This window comes from Bos grunniens, chromosome 16 (genome assembly GCF_055505025.1).
Source record: "Bos grunniens cultivar Pamir isolate PY7600 chromosome 16, Bosgru_T2T1.0, whole genome shotgun sequence".
NCBI lineage: Eukaryota > Metazoa > Chordata > Mammalia > Artiodactyla > Bovidae > Bos > Bos grunniens.
The window spans coordinates 59,237,607-59,255,181 of NC_141180.1; the positions used below are offsets into that span (position 1 = coordinate 59,237,607).

At 43.4% G+C, this 17,575-nt stretch overlaps 1 protein-coding gene across 8 annotated transcripts in view; it reads right to left on the bottom strand.

Annotated features, from left to right (window-relative positions):
• The window catches only part of TGFB2 (transforming growth factor beta 2), a 95,597-nt gene that overhangs the window by 24,957 nt on the left and 53,065 nt on the right, over positions 1-17,575 (bottom strand). For all 8 annotated transcript variants that reach the window (XM_086342762.1, XM_086342759.1, XM_086342767.1 and 5 more), the window contains one exon: positions 12,102-12,265. In XM_086342762.1, coding sequence (XP_086198888.1) covers positions 12,102-12,265 — 164 coding nt within the window. The remainder of the gene's footprint in view (positions 1-12,101; positions 12,266-17,575) is intronic.

Here is a 17,575-nt window from a genome sequence, read left to right on the forward strand (position 1 = left end):
CAGCAGCTGCAGACGTGAGGAGGAGGTGAGCCCAGGGTGAGGAGCAGCAAAGAGGGAAGGACGAAGAACGCCCTGAGTGGAACCAGTCATGGCTGGGGGACGAGTGAGCAATGGGTAAGGGACGGCCTCACGAGGCACAAGAAGGCTGTTGGCTCTTACACAGAGTGAGGTGAGAAGCCGTGACAGGGCTCTGGGCAGGAGATTTGGATCTAAGCAACCTCTTGGGAGAAATCAGCCCCACTGCTGTGTTGCAAATGGCCTTGAACAGGGCTAGGGTGCAAACAGCGAGATGAGGCCATTACAAAAGTCCAAGTCCTGGGACCAGTGTAGTAGAGGCAGAGAAGTTAGAAGTGGTTGGATTTGGGATCCATCCTTTAAACACTTTAAATCACATAGGAAAATCAACTTAGCTATTTTTATTTTCGACTTAAACTTTGTTGGCTGGGACCTCCCTGGTGGTCCAGTGGTTAAAAAAAAAAAAAACAAAAACCTGCCTTCCAGCGCAGGGAATGCAGGTTTGATCCCTGGTCAGGGAACTAAGAGTCCACACGCTGCAGAGCAACTCAGTCCATGCGCTACAACCACAGAGCCCATGGACTGCAGCTACTGAGCCCCACGTGCTCCAGATCCCATGCCCTGCAACCAGAGAAGCCTGGAGGTCGCAGTGAAGACCCAGCACAGCCAAAAACAGAAAGTGTGGAAATACTGAAACAAAACAAATTTCTCAAAAATAAAAAAAAAACCTGGCCGTTTTTGGCCATTTTCAAGAATCAACAGGATTTTCAAAAATATAGATTCGTCCCCATTGAAAGAATTTATGGTTCAGTATTTGTAGGTTCTAAACACAGTTCTAAAGCAAAAGTTCCTCCAAATATTCTGATTATTGTTGCTACCAGGAAATAAACATATATCCTTCTTTGGAACAATTTTTGCCCTGATGGAGTTATAGAAAAATTGGCATACAATTATAAGATGAAAATAAAACTACTGAAGTCAACACAGGAAGCAGGTATCAAGCCTATTTGTGTGGTGGTGAGGCAGAGGTACAAAGATATCCTCACTGGGGTTGGTCATTCTGTAATGGTTTCTTCAAAAAGAAAAGCCAGACACATTACAGAGTCAACTCATCAGAGCTGTGTCAGAGTCCTGATAAAGCAAATATCCAGAACGCTAACACCTCGGCTGTTCCCATAATCCTGCTCTGCTCTGCTGATCCCCGGAAATGGGTCAGAGGAGACCTCGTCCAACCAGAGATGAATGACATCATCCAACCAGAGATGACTGACATCATCGAGGAGTAGTTTTACGATCACAAACCCACTCTAGGGGAAATATAAACAAGTTCTAGATGACAAGCAAAACCCTGATGAAAATAATCCACTCCTGACACAGCCAATGTGCCAGACACTCTATAGTGGCGTTCTCTTCACACCAACTCATTAGACAAGAACAGTATCTCCATTGGATGATGAAAAACTGAGGCTCAGAGAGATAAGTGATTTGTAAGAGCAGAAAACTAATATTAATAAACAAAAAAAGGTAAATGATGAAACCAGGGCTGACTGGCTGCAATGTTCCTTTTCTTTCCCACCCAGAGCTACTCACCAGCAATTGAATGAGACCACCACCTGCAGAGTGAGTTGAAAATATTATTTAAGGAAGTCCTGAAGCAAACTCGTGGGACAGCCACTGCACACCCAGGACTTGGAGAGCTAGGGTCTAAGGTGAGTGTTCTCATTACTAAGAGATTTTGAAAAGATTGCAAATGTAAGAGATGGTTTCTCATAAAAGTTCAAAATCAGTGCTTTGGGAATAACAATAATACTAACCATTGAGTGGACTCATTGTGCTAGGAATTTCCATGCATTTGCTCATGCCTTACAAAATCCTGGCCAACGAGGTGTTTTTATTTACTTTTAACAGATAGAGGAATCATTTCGGTGCTGTGCCTTTCTCAGATTCCCCAAAGTCACACTTGGAACCCACACTGGCCCAACGCTGAAGCCTGTGATCCTCCTACCAGTAGGATAAAGTGAGCAACAGCACAGCATCTGGAGCTAGGCCATCTGGGTTCAAATCCTGGCCCTGTCTCTTCCAAGTTGTGTGGCCTGGACAAGTTGCTGAACTTCTCTGTGCCTCCGTTTCCTCATTTGTAAAATTAAGGTAATAATAGGATTATTATAGTGATTAAATGAATCAATCATTATAAAGCACTTAAAATAATCCCTGCACATGGTTAGTAATGCATATGTCAGTGATAATTATCAACATGGTTACTGAGCCGCATTATGCAAAAGAACAGAGAATTATTAGTTACAATTGCATGATTATTAACATTTTTTTTTAATACAGTGGGGAAGGGCGGCTGTTTGCACCACTTTTGGGGTCCTGTCTGCTCACAGGGTTCCTAGACTCTGGGTAACGTCATAACTTAATGCAAATGATAACGATCCAATTTCCTTACGAGGCGAGCATGTCATTCGATCAGTTTGCAAAAACCTGAGGTATTAATAGCCTTGTGCAAACAAAGTGTTTATTATACCTCATGGCTTTTTTTTTTAAGTGGGTTACTATACCGCGTGTGTCTCCAATGTGGCGCCAGAGTTAGGATCAGTATTAAGGGGATTGTATGCTGTAAAATTCTGGACAACAGGAGCATAGTATAACTTTTTTTTTCAGTGGCACTTTTTGCAAGTCTAATTTAACAGACAGTCAGTTTTCTTGGCTGACCTCTTTATATTTTATAAACCCTTGGGCAATATGAGAACTGAAAGCTGAACTCTGTGTGTGTGTGTGTGTGTGTGTGTATGTGAGCGTGTGTGTGTGTGCAGCACGATGGTACATATGCGCGTGTGCACATGCATGGGTTTGGGATCAGGAAAAGGGTGCAGTTTTCATTAACCCCACTGAGTACTCTGGTCCTTGCAATGACAAGAACCTCATCCTTCACTCTGCAGTTTTGTTGTTGTTGTTCAGTCACTCAAGTTGTGTCTGACTCTTTGTGACCCAATGGACTGTAGTGCGCCAGGCTTCCCTGTTCTCCACTACCTCCCCGAGTTTGCTCAAGTTCATGTCCAATTAGTTGGTGATACCATCTAACCATCTCATCCTCTGCTGCCCTCTTCTTTTGCCTTCAATCTTTCCCAGCATCAGGATCTTTTCCAATGAGTCAACTCTTCTTCACATCAGGTGGTCAAATTATTGTAGCTTCAGTTTAGCATCAGTCCTGCAAGTGAATACTCAGGGCTGAATTGCAGCTTTAGAATCCCTTAAAAAGCAAGTGGAGGCCATCTACTTTGAATTTTCACTGTAAAGCCTTAGGGGTGTGCATAGTTTAAAATCTTTCTCAGAGAAGAGATATGATGTTTATTTAAAGTGGTGGGTGATTCACTCCTTCCCACTAAAATCTTCGTTTATTTATTTTGCTCCATAACCATCAAGTCACGCTTTCACCTGCAACTCTGAAAAGTCATTTCATGTGTATTGTACAGTTTGAAGCCAGAGATAAATGGATGTGACTTAGATTTAGCCACTGTTTTTGTATTGTATAGCCTTGCAAGAGATCTCTAAAGATAAGAAATCATCACATTTGCAAGCCTGTCTAAACACAAATCCTACTAGGCATTAAAATCCAAGGATTGGGAATTCCCTGGAGCTCCAGTGGTTAGGATTCTGTGCCTCCACTTCAGGGGGCAAGGGTTCAATCCCTGGTTGGGGAACTAAGATCCCACCCATACAGCATAGTCCAAAAAAATAAAATAAATAAAATAAAATCCAAAGGATTAAAGAAAGGGATGAGGAAAAGCAGAAGGACAGATTGTATTTTACTTCTGTTCATCAAAGTTGTGATGGAGTATCCAGTAGAGGTGGGGTGGGAGTCTCTTATTAAGGCAAAGGTAACTTCAACTGAAGCTGAATGCTCCATCTCTACAAAAATAAACACTACTACTGCCCTTCTTATGACCAAGGTCAGGAAATACGTTTCCTTGGAAATCCACTGAGCTCATTTCACCCCAACACATTTATCTTCCACTGATTAACAGAGAACCACCAGCAGACTGTATTCTAGAAAGCTATCTGACAGCAACCTCTGTGGTCTCATGCCAGCCCCATGTGAGAAGATGACATCTCTCCTGATGTTTCATGATGTATCAACCCAGTACATCACACTGCATCAAGGAGTTCTTTTGTTTTTCTTTTAGTGGCCTCAAGCTAATAAATTAACCTAAAAATAATCTGGCAACTGACTTTGATAGGTAATTTTGTAAAAGGCTCTTCCTCTTGGAAGAAGTAAAGACTTAGAAGTCAAAATCTAAGAGATGACAAGGAAGGAAGGGAACTAACATAGATCGACTGCCCACTCTCCATCCAGCAACTATATACATGGTTTTATTTCACCCTTACAATAAACAGCAAGTGAACTGGAATTATTAAGAAAGTTTAGATCGCAATACTCACACCACTAAACACTACACCATGTTGTCTCATTAAGGGTGACTAGTGAACTAGTCAATGAAAAAAAAATACTGTGCATAGTAATTCACCAAACCTACTTCTATCTCAAGCTGATGCATTCAGATATTCCTGCTATAAGTATTGCTGGGCTCAAAGAAATATCTTGATTCAGGCAGATGGTGTATTATCTTGGAATTATCTGCCTGTCCACGCAAGGAATCAAACCAAGATGGTAGGATGTTGCCAAATTCTCACAATTCCCTTCTGGAAGGAATGAGTTCTGAGGCATTCCTTTGGATTCTCCAGATTTTGCACTAGAAGTCTCTTGGGTATATTTCAATTAGCAGAAAGACGGTACTATTGAAACACCATTTACACATCTGTTCCTCCACCAGACCCTGAGCAACTGCAAGGTACAAGCTGAGTCTGATATATATGGCTAGATTATTTATGTTGTTCAGTCACTAACTTTGAACTCTGACTCTTTGCAGAGTGTGGACTGCAGCACACCAGGCTTCCTTCTCCTTCATTACCTCTAAAATTTGCCTAAACTCATGTCTATAGAGTCAGTGATGCCATCCAACCATCACACCCTCTGTCATCCCCTTCTCCTGCTCTCAATCTTTCCCAGCATCAGGGTCTTTTCCAATGAGTCGGCTCTTCTACATCAGGTAGCCAGAGTATTGGAGCTTCAGCTTCAGCATCAGTCCTTTCAATGAATATTCAGGGTTGATTTCCTTTAGAATTGACTGGTTTGATCTCCCTGCAGCCCAAGGGACTCTGAAGAGTCTTCTCCAGCACCACAGTTCAAAAGTACAATTCTTTGGTATTCAGCCTTCTTTATGGTCTAACTCTCACATCCATACATGACTACCGGAAAAACCATAGCTTTGACTATCTGGACCTTTGTCAGCAAAGTGATGTCTCTGCTCTTTAATATGCTGTCTAGGTTTGTCATAGCTCTTCTTCCATATTGCTAGATGACTGGCATCAATTCTGCTACCAATGCCAGGAGGCACTCACTCAGAGTTTTCTGTCTATGACCCTGTACAGTGTGTTGGTGTGGCAGATTAAAGATGGGTGCAACTTCTTTGACACTCTTTCTATCAAGAGATGGGGTCTATTTCCTTTCCCTTTGAATTTCACCTGGGTTGTAGCACATTTGATCAATAGAATAAGGTGAAAGGGAAGTTCTGCTAGGTTTGAACCTTGTCTTTAAGTGGACCGGCAGCTTCTGCCTTGGACACTTGGGCCCCTGAGCCTCAGGTAAAAAATCCTGACTCTTCTTCTGGGAAGACCACATGGGTACATCCTGAAACTACTTAGAGAGGAGTAGGGGCTCAGTCATCCCATTCCAGCTCCAAGCTTAGAAGCAAATTCATCATAGATCGTCCAGTTCAGCCCAGCTCCCACCTGAGCACCATCAAGCGACCCAGGTCAGAGCCACATGGAGCAGAAGAACAGCCCAGTCAAGTCCTGTCCAAGTTTCTGACTCCTAAAAATCGATAAAAAATTGGTATCTGAGGCCATAAAATTTGGGGGAGTCAGTTAAACAGTGACTAACCGAAAAAGTTATAAAGGTACAAATCTTATTATCCTAGAGGTGATAAAGTTTGAAATGAGCAGTAAACAGAGCCACAGACAGAAAAAACAAACTTATGATTACCGAAGGGAAAAGGGAGGGGGATAGGCGTAAATTAAGAGTTTGAGGATCTACTGTATACCACAGGGAAGTATACTCAATATTTTGTAATAATCTATAAGGGAAGAGAACTCGACAAAGAATATATATACATATATATGTGTGTGTGTATATATATATATATATATATAACTGAATCACTTTGCTATACAACGGAAACTAACACAACATTATAAATCAACTTGACTTCAATTTAAAAAAAAAAAAAAGGGCAATAAGTGTGAAAAGGGTATAAGTTGGTGAGAGGAAGCTATAAATAGCTGGAAGGTCCAAGGTCTTTGGAGGTCATCACCCCTAAACACAAGTATTCCTTGGTGGTTTCCTGTGGCCACAAGGTCATAGATACCCTTAACTAACTTATTAATTTCTTGGTGACTCATTTCTTTGCTTGTAAATTTGAGGACTTAGCTTCCTCCATGGTGGCAGATTCACTTGGCTCATGCTGGCGATATCCAAATTGAAGAAGATTCCTCTTTCCTACTTTTTCCCCTTCTCATAACTCTGGGCATGATTTTAATCATAAATACAAGTGTGATTTAATCAAATAAAGATGTATTCAATTTTCCAAAAAGGCTGAGAGCTCTACTAAATATTAGTAGGTTCAAAAACATTCCCAGAGCACTGGAGCTTTATCGGAACACATTTCAATAAAGGCTCCCTTTGGCATAGATCTCTAAAAATACAGTAAGGGTCACTGCTATTTGGAAAAAAATTTCCGTTTTCCTCTTTCCCTTCATATCAGAAGGCTTTATCCCTTTCCTATTCCGTGTGATACTGCTGTCCATCTGGAGTCATATCATGATCACACCAGTATATGCTCTTTGGAGTCCGTGAACATAACAGAAGTCAGGGGTAGGAGGAAGACAGGACGGTTTTATGTTACCACCATTCATCACGGCTCTGACAGACTATTCTGTAGAGAGGGGAAGGAGAGAGTCGCCTTGCCAAACTAAACATGATTTCCACAGAAGCTCGGGTGTCTTGACTCCCCCGGGCAGGGAGAAATCAACAGACGCAGAACCCCAGATGAAACTAACTCTGAGCTTGCTCCCAGAAATGCTATCTTAGGTCTTTCCCGCCTGGGATTCTGACTCTAGAAAGAGTAACCATCTACAATATGGGACAGAATGACCCCCAACCTTGGGATGTGTTTTAAATCTGTGATGCCCATGGCAAATGACCGCATCTGAATCACAAGGAGAGCTCTTGGAAACCACATCTGTCCACAGGGAAATCTTTTCCTTTCCAGGGACAATCAGAATCTCCAGGAAAGAGGCCATGGGCAGGGCTTGTAGAAGCTCCCCCAGGGCTTTTATAGGTAGGGGAGTATCTCCTACACCCACATGTGAGCACACACCCACATACTCTTCCCCTGCTTAAAATCAATGTCCTGAATAATCCTAATAAATCATCCATACAACCATCTAAACACACTGAAAACCTCTTCCTAGTGATCCTATCTTTTTCCTCTAGGAAGTAGGCTGTCAGCTATGTGTTAAGTAATACAGTAATCAAAGGGCACCTAGAAATTTCAGAGGCTTTGTCCTTCTGAATAGTTGAGCTCTCCAAACAGCTAAAGATCTGTCCATTTAAGTCTTTTATTTTTCAAAAGAACCTTTAAGCAATTTTGGATATAAAACTCTCTAGCATTTTATGGCATGCGTTCAAGTTATTACCTGAATATAATTTAGCCTCACCTACGTAATTCAAGGCTGTTATCATAAGCATCCATTTCTGTCCCCCGACAGAAGGGAGTTTTATACCAGGGAGCTTTACCACTGAAGGCTGCAAAGACTTCCAAATGCGCTGAAGGCAAGTGGAAAGTTGGAGAAAAACAAGCCAAAATGGGATTTCCAATGAGGCCACAGCAGGTATCAGAAGGCAGGCAGGGTGCCACAGAGACAAAGACTGGGTTAACTACAAACAGGATAAGATTTAGGAAAATTATCCATAAGAGACATCGCATTCTGTGACTGGGGTGCACTGGCAAACACCTCAAGTCTAAAGCTTCACCTCCTCCTGTCAGAGTGTCTTCCTCCAGAGCTCCTTCCTATCCAGTGTTTCAAATTTCTTAGTCCCAGAGAGGACCAACGGCTGCCTTTCCAGTGATTCAGCTGCATGTGTGCTGTGTCTTCTGTGAAGGTGTTCAGGGATCTCTCTGACTTACTTCTGGACCTTGGCTGTGTTTCAGGAGGTTAGATTGCAGCATAGCTGAGCTCCAGATAGATAAGGAGATGTTAGTCTTCCTTATTTTCCTTAAAAGTACCTCCTTCCCAGATTCCTGTGTTCAGTGACATTGAACAAACCCAAGGTCACAGTCTCCATTCAATGGGCTTCCATCTTGACCTGTATCTTTTCCAATTGTTGTTCAGTCACTAAGTTGTCTCTTTGAGACCTCAGGGACTATAGCTTGCCAGACTCCTCTGTCTAGGCAAGAATACTAGAGTGGGTTGCTATTACCTTCTCCAAGGGATCTTCCCAACTCAGGGATTGAACCCGTGTCTTCTGCTTGGCAGGCAGATTCTTTACTGCTGAGCCACCAGGGAAGCCCCATCTTTTCCAATTTGGGGACTTGAACTGGAACAGAGCTTGCTGCTCATGTCATGGGGCAGCCAGTGCTGCAGTAACCTCTGGGAATGTACACATCCCTTGAGGACTCATTAAAGTCCTCTAAATTCCAGCCTCCAAGTACAGATCCCCTCCTGGAGATGAGATGGCCTCTGTGAGGAAGACAAACCATCAGTATTCCACTATCAGAGGTCACACCTCAGGGCAAAAAGTCAGGAGCCAAAGAATAACAGTGATTTAGCACCTTACGTTACAGGCAACAAAACCTAACAAACCTTGCCTTCAATTAACTGAAGTCACATGTCACATAATTAAAACAGGGCCAGAGAGCACAATCCATCTATACAGGGAGGCATGTAAGAGTGTCTTAATTGAAAAAAGAAGAAAAAGGAGGACAGGGAATCATGTTTTTAATTTTCAAATCATCTTATAGTATCTCTGACTAACTTTGATCAAGCTGCTTTTTCAGAGAACTCAGTCTTTGCTTTCCCTCCAAATATCACTCCACCCTCTGGCCGGCCTAGTTTCTCTTATTTTTCTTCTATTCTGGCTGATTTTGAGGCAAAGAGGTAGGAAAGGATTTGCTACAAACAGCAAATGTGGTGAGGAGTGAGCACTTGGGAGTCAGAGTTAGACTTGTATCCCAGCCCTGCCCCCTCCTAGCTCTGTGACTCTGGCCAAGGGACTTAATTTCTCTGTGACTCAGCACCTTCTTCTGTAAAAATAAGAAAGAATGCAGGAGTAGAAAGAATATTTTAAAAGGGTGAAGGTGGTCCAAAGGCACAAACTTCCAGTTATAAGATAAGTAAATTCTAGGGATGTAATGTATGACATAGTGACCATAGCCAGCAATACTATATGGAATATTTGAAAGTTGCTACTAGAGTAAATTTTAGCAGTTCTCACCACAAAGAAAAACAGACGTATGAGTGTATGAAGCAATGGGTGTTAACTGAACTTACTGTGGTGATCATTTTGCAATATATACATATAGTAAATCCTTATATTGTACAGCTTGAACTAATACAATGTTATGTGGCTATTATATGTCAATAAATGGGGGAAAAAAGATGCCTCATCATGCAAACTTCATAGCACAGCTGTGAGAACAGAGATAATATTAATAAAGGGCTTAGCAGAGGGTCTGGTACACAGAAAGGTGACTCTGTCTGATGCTTTTAGAACATGCCTTAAAATTCGAAGGTCTCCAAGGTAGGTACCTGAGGATCCATTATAATAAGTAAGAATCACTTTTCATGAACACACATGTAACTAGTATTTGAAAACTCTTAACAGCTTTAACTTCATTCTCTGAGATTTCATAACCAACATTTATTTGTATGATAATTTTTCCATTTTCCTAATAAATGCAAAGAAAAGTCTTCACCAAATTTCCAAACATTTACAATCCAGGACAATTACAGGTTTCCACCTACAGATGTCAATTCCTCTCATTCCCTCAGATATCCCCGCTTCTCAGTCATATTGTCTCACATGTTTCCTCCATAACATTAGGTTTCTTGGGTCAGTTCTTGATCTTGTTTATCTCCCTTTACATACCTTCCCTGGAGGGCAACCCTCTCCCTGAGTCTTTCCTCACCCCCTAGCACTGGGCACCATATCTACAGTATCTTCTACAGGCCCCTTCAAAGGAGACCCTGTTTTTGCACAGGTGACTCCTTCTGTCAAGAATGACCATCCCTCATCCTGCTCTAACAGATGCTTCTTGAGGCCCCACACAAACATCAAGTCCATAGTGAAATCTTTCCAACTCTGCCCCTTACATATCGTGTTTATATGACACTATGACATATTTACTACGACCATGTGTGCCTGCCCTACTAGACTCAGGGCTTTTAGAGCAGTGCTTTCATGTGCATCAGAGTCCCCTAAAGATCTTGGGTCATGCTGATGCCACATGAGTAATAAGCTGTTAAGAACATCTCTCACCTCTTAGTAACTTGGCATCATCATCATCATCACTACCATCATCACCATCATGATCACTGCCATCATCATCACTGCCATCATCACCACCACCATCATCAGCACCATTCATCACCATCATCATCATCACCATCACTCATAACCATCATCACCATCATCATCACTACCATCACCATCATCATCATCACCACCATCATCACCACCATCATCATCATCATTCATCACCATCATCACCACCATTCATCACCATCATCACCACCACCATCATCACCATCACTCATAACCAACATCACCATCATCACTACCATCACCATCATCATCACTGCCATCATCACCATCATCATCACTGCCATCTCACCATCATCATCATCACCATCATCATCATCACCACCATCATCATCATCTTCATCACCATCATCACCACCATCATCACCACCACCACCATCATCACCATCATTCATAACCATCATCATCACCACCATTCATCACCATCATCACCACTACCATCATCACCATCATCATCATCACCATCATTCATCACCATCATCACCATCATCATCACTACCATCACCATCATCATCACTGCCATCATCACCATCATCATCACTGCTATCATCACCATCATCATCACCACCATCATCACCACCATCATCATCATCATCATTCATCACCATCATCACCACCATTATCATCACCATCATCATCACCATCATCATCACCACCACCACCATCATCATCACCATCATCATTCATCACCATCATCACCATCATCATTCATCACCATCATCACCACCACCATCATCACCACCACCATTATCATCATCATCTTTTGACACTGCTGCCCAGCACCTGTACCCAGGGAGATGAGATGCCAGGGCTGCCGGAAATAATGGAGGGCAGAGGTGAACAGAGGATGTGCATTTGGTGGCGGATGGACTGGAAAGCCTGAGTAGAATCAGAAAGGAAGAGGAGGCTGGATGAGGTTAGTGAAGAGAAAGGAGGTAGCAAAGACAGGAAGAAAAGAGAGTAAAAGGGATGGAGAGAAGACAACAGGAAGGGAAGAAAAGGAGAAAAAGATGGCCATCAGATGAGAAAAGAAAGGTAGCTGACTTCTCTCCTTGGGGCGGGATTGGTCTTGCACCATCTGACTTTCCAGGGTAGGGGGTGAATTTCAGGACTGGAGCCTTCCAGAGGATGGTCATTCCAGCCATTTACGCTCAGAGCTTCCCCCCTTCACATTAAAGGTTCTGCTTTCCTGAGCAACTCAGGAATGAGCTGTCACTGTGAGAGGAATAACAAATGAGGGCCTGTCCCATGATTGTGAGTGTAGAAAATGACGTATCAGCTCAGAAAAATTTCAGTCTGTAGTAAGTCCTTTACCCTAAGACTTAAAACTCATTGTCCATTCAAATAACCCAAACAAAATTACCTGATACAGCTCGATCCGTTGTTCAGGCACTCTGGCTTTTGGGTTCTGTAAACGAAAGACTCTGAACTCGGCCTTCACCAAATTGGAAGCATTCTTCTCCATCGAGGAGACGTCAAATCGGACAATTCTAAAGTACGGTCTGTAGAAAGTGGGCGGGATGGCATCTGTAAAAAGTTAGGGCAATCATTGAAAATGATAAAAATCCATTGTTCTCCCACAAAAGACCCTGCAGCATGAGACAGCCTTAAGAAATCATACGGGAAATATCTATAGAATGATTTCGTTTCCAATGGCCAATTTAATATCATTAACAATTGAACTAGGAAAAAAAAAATAAGCATGTGCATTTGGTTAGAGGAGTAGCCGATTAAAAGGGATTAACAAACCACTTCCAATTCTATTTGAGGGCACAAAGTTAACCCTCTTCTTTGAAAGTTGACGGAGTGGTGGAAAATCCTAAATGGTTATGAACTGGAACAAGTTCATGACAGTTGATGCCTGGAGAAAGCTGTCAGGCTTGCATACACTTTAATCAAATGTGCCAAGAAAATAGCTCCTAATGGCAAGCAGTTTGCCCATGTATTTTTTCCCTTGAAATTTTGGCACCCAAACACTCTACTCTCTCCAGGTTCATGGACTGCATCTTTTCTGGCTTCTATAATTTGGTCTTTGACACACATAGGACCAAATACACCCTCTAGTGAAGTTAGGGTAAGAACTGTTGAATGAAAATACACCCATGGTGGTGATACCAGGCCCAGTCTTAAAATTCTTTATTCGGCATAAAGGTTCACTGGTGGGAGGGAACCCTAGCGAATGAAGAGAAAGAATCAACCTCAATGACTTCTGTTCTGAGCCATGAAAAACACAGATTTGCAGACAGCCCACAACAATTTCAAGTTCATGGGCTGCTAGAATTTTGCTGTTATTTTGAGGTAACCTGTCTTTGCCTTTGGATATATAACTCAGGGTTAAAACAAAACCAAACCAAGTCTGAATTCTATCCCCATACTTCCTATACAACACCCATTTATTAAGTATCTACACTGGGCAGGCTAGCTGTTACAGGTATGTTTCTATAGTATAGGTAGAATAGGTATATTCCTACAATACTCTTTGAAAATCTCCTGCAAACTTACTTTCATTATTCTGGAATGTAGCATCCAACTCTGATGGTTCGATGTTGTTCTACCGCTCCTCAATTATGTCACGTCGTTACAACGTAATCATTCTCAGTTTTTATGGCCCCTTACAAATGTTTTCTTTTTTTTGGCGGGGGCGGGGGGGGGGGGGCGGGGGTGGAGCTTCCCTGGGGGCCCAGATGGTATTTTGGCGGGGGCGGTGGGGAGGGGGGAGCTTCCCTGGTGGCCCAGATGGTAAAGAATCTGCCTGCAATGGGGGAGACCCGGGTTCAATCCCTGGATCGGGAAGATCCCCTGGAGGAGGAAATGGCTACCCATTCCAGTATTCTTGCCTGGAGAATTCCATGGATAGAGGAGCCTGGAGGGCTACAGTCTACTTACAAATGTTTTTTATTATTTTGCTATTATGCTTGCTTATTTTGTTCTCCCAATGAAATTTTAAGAATCCTGAGGACTGACAGTATTTTTCATATATTTTTCTGCACCTACTAGAACAGAAGTCTGCACACATGAAGTTCACCAAATATCCACTGTTTGCATAGTCGGTCATCAACAGTTTTGAAAGACTTAAGCATCTGGTTATTGGCAAGACTAGCTTCTTATTAAATAAATGTACCATCTTGCTGATCTTAAAATAGAAATAAATACCTTTCATGATTTCCTGGGAAATCCTTGCTCTGGGATGATTACACTGAAAAACCGAATGCTAGGAACACACCAGCATTTCATCATCTGAAGAGCTCTGCACTTTTTCCCCTCACAGAGGCTTTTCTCCATCCTTTCCCCATGTCCCATGACTCTCAAAAAGCAGCTCATGGGGAAGTGATACATTTAAAACCATGCTCTGCTTGATGACTACTTCACAAAGGACTGTGTGGACTGAAACTTTGTAGATCCAAAGTCTCAGAAACAATCAAACAAACCTCATCTAAACCATTCGAGTTTCAGAGAAAAGAATGCATTTGCGTAGACACAGGGCTGATGCACTGCATCACTACTCTGAAACATTTGCTGGACAGTTTCAGGAAGACAAACATTCACCCAGGCAGAAAGGTCATGGGAGCCCCCAGCACAACAGTTTGAAAAGATAGCTGTGCCGACATTACTTGTCCATGCCCCGTGTAAGATCATTTGTGAGTGAGATACTGAGATGAACCAAAATGTCATTCAGTTACCAGTGAGGGATCCTTCCTAGAATCTGCAGTGATGTTGGCCACCGCCCCCAAATCCAAATTTGCTATAGTTTGGATTTACATTGCTGTAGCATCTGCCTTTGGCAAAAAAGCAATGCCTACTGACATTTTTGGTTGTTTTAAGATTGAAATGTGAAGTGCAGCAGATAGTACCATTAAAAATCCAACCACCTGTGTAAAAAAAAAAAATGAAGAAATCAACCTTTCTGCTGGAACATGACCAGCCCAGGATGGGACCGGCCCAGAACAGGCTGGTCCCATCCTGACAGCTCAGCTGAAAATAGGCTGGGAATCCAGGCAGAGAGGCCTGGAAGGATGGCTTCACACACTCTCCAGGTTGGCCAGAACCTTCCGCAGGCCTAGTTTCTCCATTTATCTTCTCATGGCCTCCCCATCAGAGAGCAGAAGCTTCAAACATGCTTGGAAAGAGCATCCTGAAAGGGCAAGGCTGCTTCAGTGGGTTTCCTGTCATAAGAAAGAGTAAACAATCTTGCTGGTTTCCCCCTTCCTTTCAGTGGAAACCACCCCCCCACCCCGGGGGCCTACGCTACTTCCACAGACATGCAGCGTTCACACCCGGCCGCCCCAATCTTATCCTTCCATCAAGTTTGTAAATAAGCGCTCTTGAGATTTATTTTTATTCTCTTTTGTGTTTATTAAACTTTGAACATTTTTTTTTCCCTTTCTGGTCATCTGCCCGTACACACACTTGCTTTTTACGGCCGCTTCAGACAAGGAGGTCAATTTTGTTTCTCCTTTTTCTAAGCAAATCATCCAATGGTCCAGTCCTAGGCTTTCGAGCTTTGAAGGGGTGTTTGCAAATATTTATGGGCGTCGCTGGAGAGTTAAGTACGTTGTTCTCTTCTATAAGCTGGCAATCAGCCCTCCTCCCCTCTGGCCATGATAACCGTGTTAGCTATTTTGACTGCCTGATAATACAAATCCACATATCTGGTGCTCGTTTTATAAGTCGAAGCTGTTCACGGAGGAGGTGAAATGACAGTTGGGCACCCCTTCCCTCCCCGCCAGTGCCTGGGCTTTGGACTCATGACTCCGCGAAGGGACCAAGCCAGCAGGACACAGCAGCCTTTCCCAAACCCCTGCTGCAGCATCCAAGAGCAGGAGCTCATTGGATAAAGACTGGTAACTTCAAGAACTGACTACCACTTCTAAGGGTCGGTCCCAGCTGTCCCCAGCTGTCCTCTGCTATGGGTGACCAGCCCATAGCCTGGCTAAGGTACTTGAGCAACTTCCCAAATACGTCTGCACTGGAAGAAAAACTAAAAGTCACAGCGAATTGCTTAGACCCAGCTCATGATCCTGACCTTACCTCATAGAAGCTCTCAGAGGCAATGTACAGAGAGCTGAACATAGCTCCTCTATACCTAGCCTGGTGCTGGGGCTCCTTTCCCATGCTCGTATTTAATGGCTTGATCCACCCATCTGGCCTGGGAGGGATGCAGCTTTTTTCTCCACCTTCTGCAAGGACTTGTGTCCCTCTTTGGAATGGGAGCTCTCTCTAAAGGCCTCTGGTATTTCAACTCAGCTTCTACCCCATTGCGAGGTATTCAGTGACTTGGGTTTGACCTTTGCCAACTTGCCCTCGCATATCCTAGTTGGCACTCTCCTCTAGATGTCTGACCCACTTTTTTTTGGTTCTGTCAAATGCACTTTCTGCCAGCTCTGTGGATTTCAGACCACCAAACTGGTTCTGCTCCCCTACCGTACCTCCCCTCCCTCCTCACCCCTCGCCATCCCATGCGCCTTCCTGTCTTTAAAAGGCTTGCACATAGGAGATTCCAGAATGTCACCCAATGAATGTTCCCCTCACCTCAAATCCCTGCTAAATCCCGCTTAGGGGAATAGACAGGGGAAAAAAAAGGAGGAAGTCTAACTACTGATTCCTAAAGTCTAGCACCTTAGAAATAAAGCACACAATAAATGTAACGAGTTTGAATAAACCCCAAACCATCCCTGCTCTCCCCACCCTCCAGCCCTTGGAAGAACTGTCTTCCACGAAATCAGTCCCTGGTGCCAAAAAGGCTGGGGACCACTGGTGTACAGAATGCCCAGTGGTAGCATCTGATCACAAGCTACTTTCATGCATTCTAGGTTGACTTGTCATCGGTTCCAAATAACTAATCAACTCATTGTAAATTGTCTCCTCCCCATGTTAGCACCCCGTGGTCAGCAATCTTCACTTAAGAGTCCTTCGGTTTCCCGTGACCCAGGGATGGCTTCATGGGCATGTGGTCATGGCAGTTGTACCAGTTCCCAAGCTGAGAAAAGGCTTACAGTGGAATCTGATAGTCTGTGGTTGCCATCTTGAACCCCTGATCATTTCACCTTTGAATTCAGGCTTCGAATGTGACATCTACTGGGACAACGGGGCTGGAGTAGGGCCATGGAGCCTTACTCCTGAGCTCTGCCACCCTTCCATACTCCTAGCGTCCCAAGAATTGGTGCTGGGCCCGCTGTCCCCTGCCCCTCAGAAAGCCTATGTCAGGCACCCATACCCGAAGCATCTCAGATAGGGCATGGGGGCAGCTGTGTAACCCAAGGCTGGCAATGCAACAGCACAATCAGACACAACTCAGTAGCAGCAGGGACCGAGTCCTGCCACAGTCCCATATAATTACAGGATCTGTATGCAGGGGGTCCTTTAAGGCCACCTGAATTTTAACCCCAAATCAAAAAAGTCTTATCTATGTGGCAACAGAGACAGCATTTAGCTTTTCAGAGCCTATTTCTTCATCTATATAACAAGGTAAATAATCCCCTATTTCATATGTACTGACTCAGGTTGTCAGGATCACACAAATGAGCAGAAGGAACATTCGAGAACTGGGTTTAGAACAAATTTCCTCTCAAAAAAGGTCCCTTCCTATCCCCTTTTCCATCCTGCAACAAAGGGGCTAAGTGATCCTTGGACCTTCCTTAAATGTCCCACAGAGAGAGAAAACTTACCACCTAACTGAATTAGAGGAGAAGGAGAAAAGTGTCCTGGGGCAGTTTATCAAGGACTCTGGGTTTTCGGTTCCTGCCCACTGCAGAGAGGAATGACAGTTACCACTATACTCACAGGCTCCCCACCACCAGACTTTAATATTTACCTGTAGTGCTCAACCCTGACCATCAG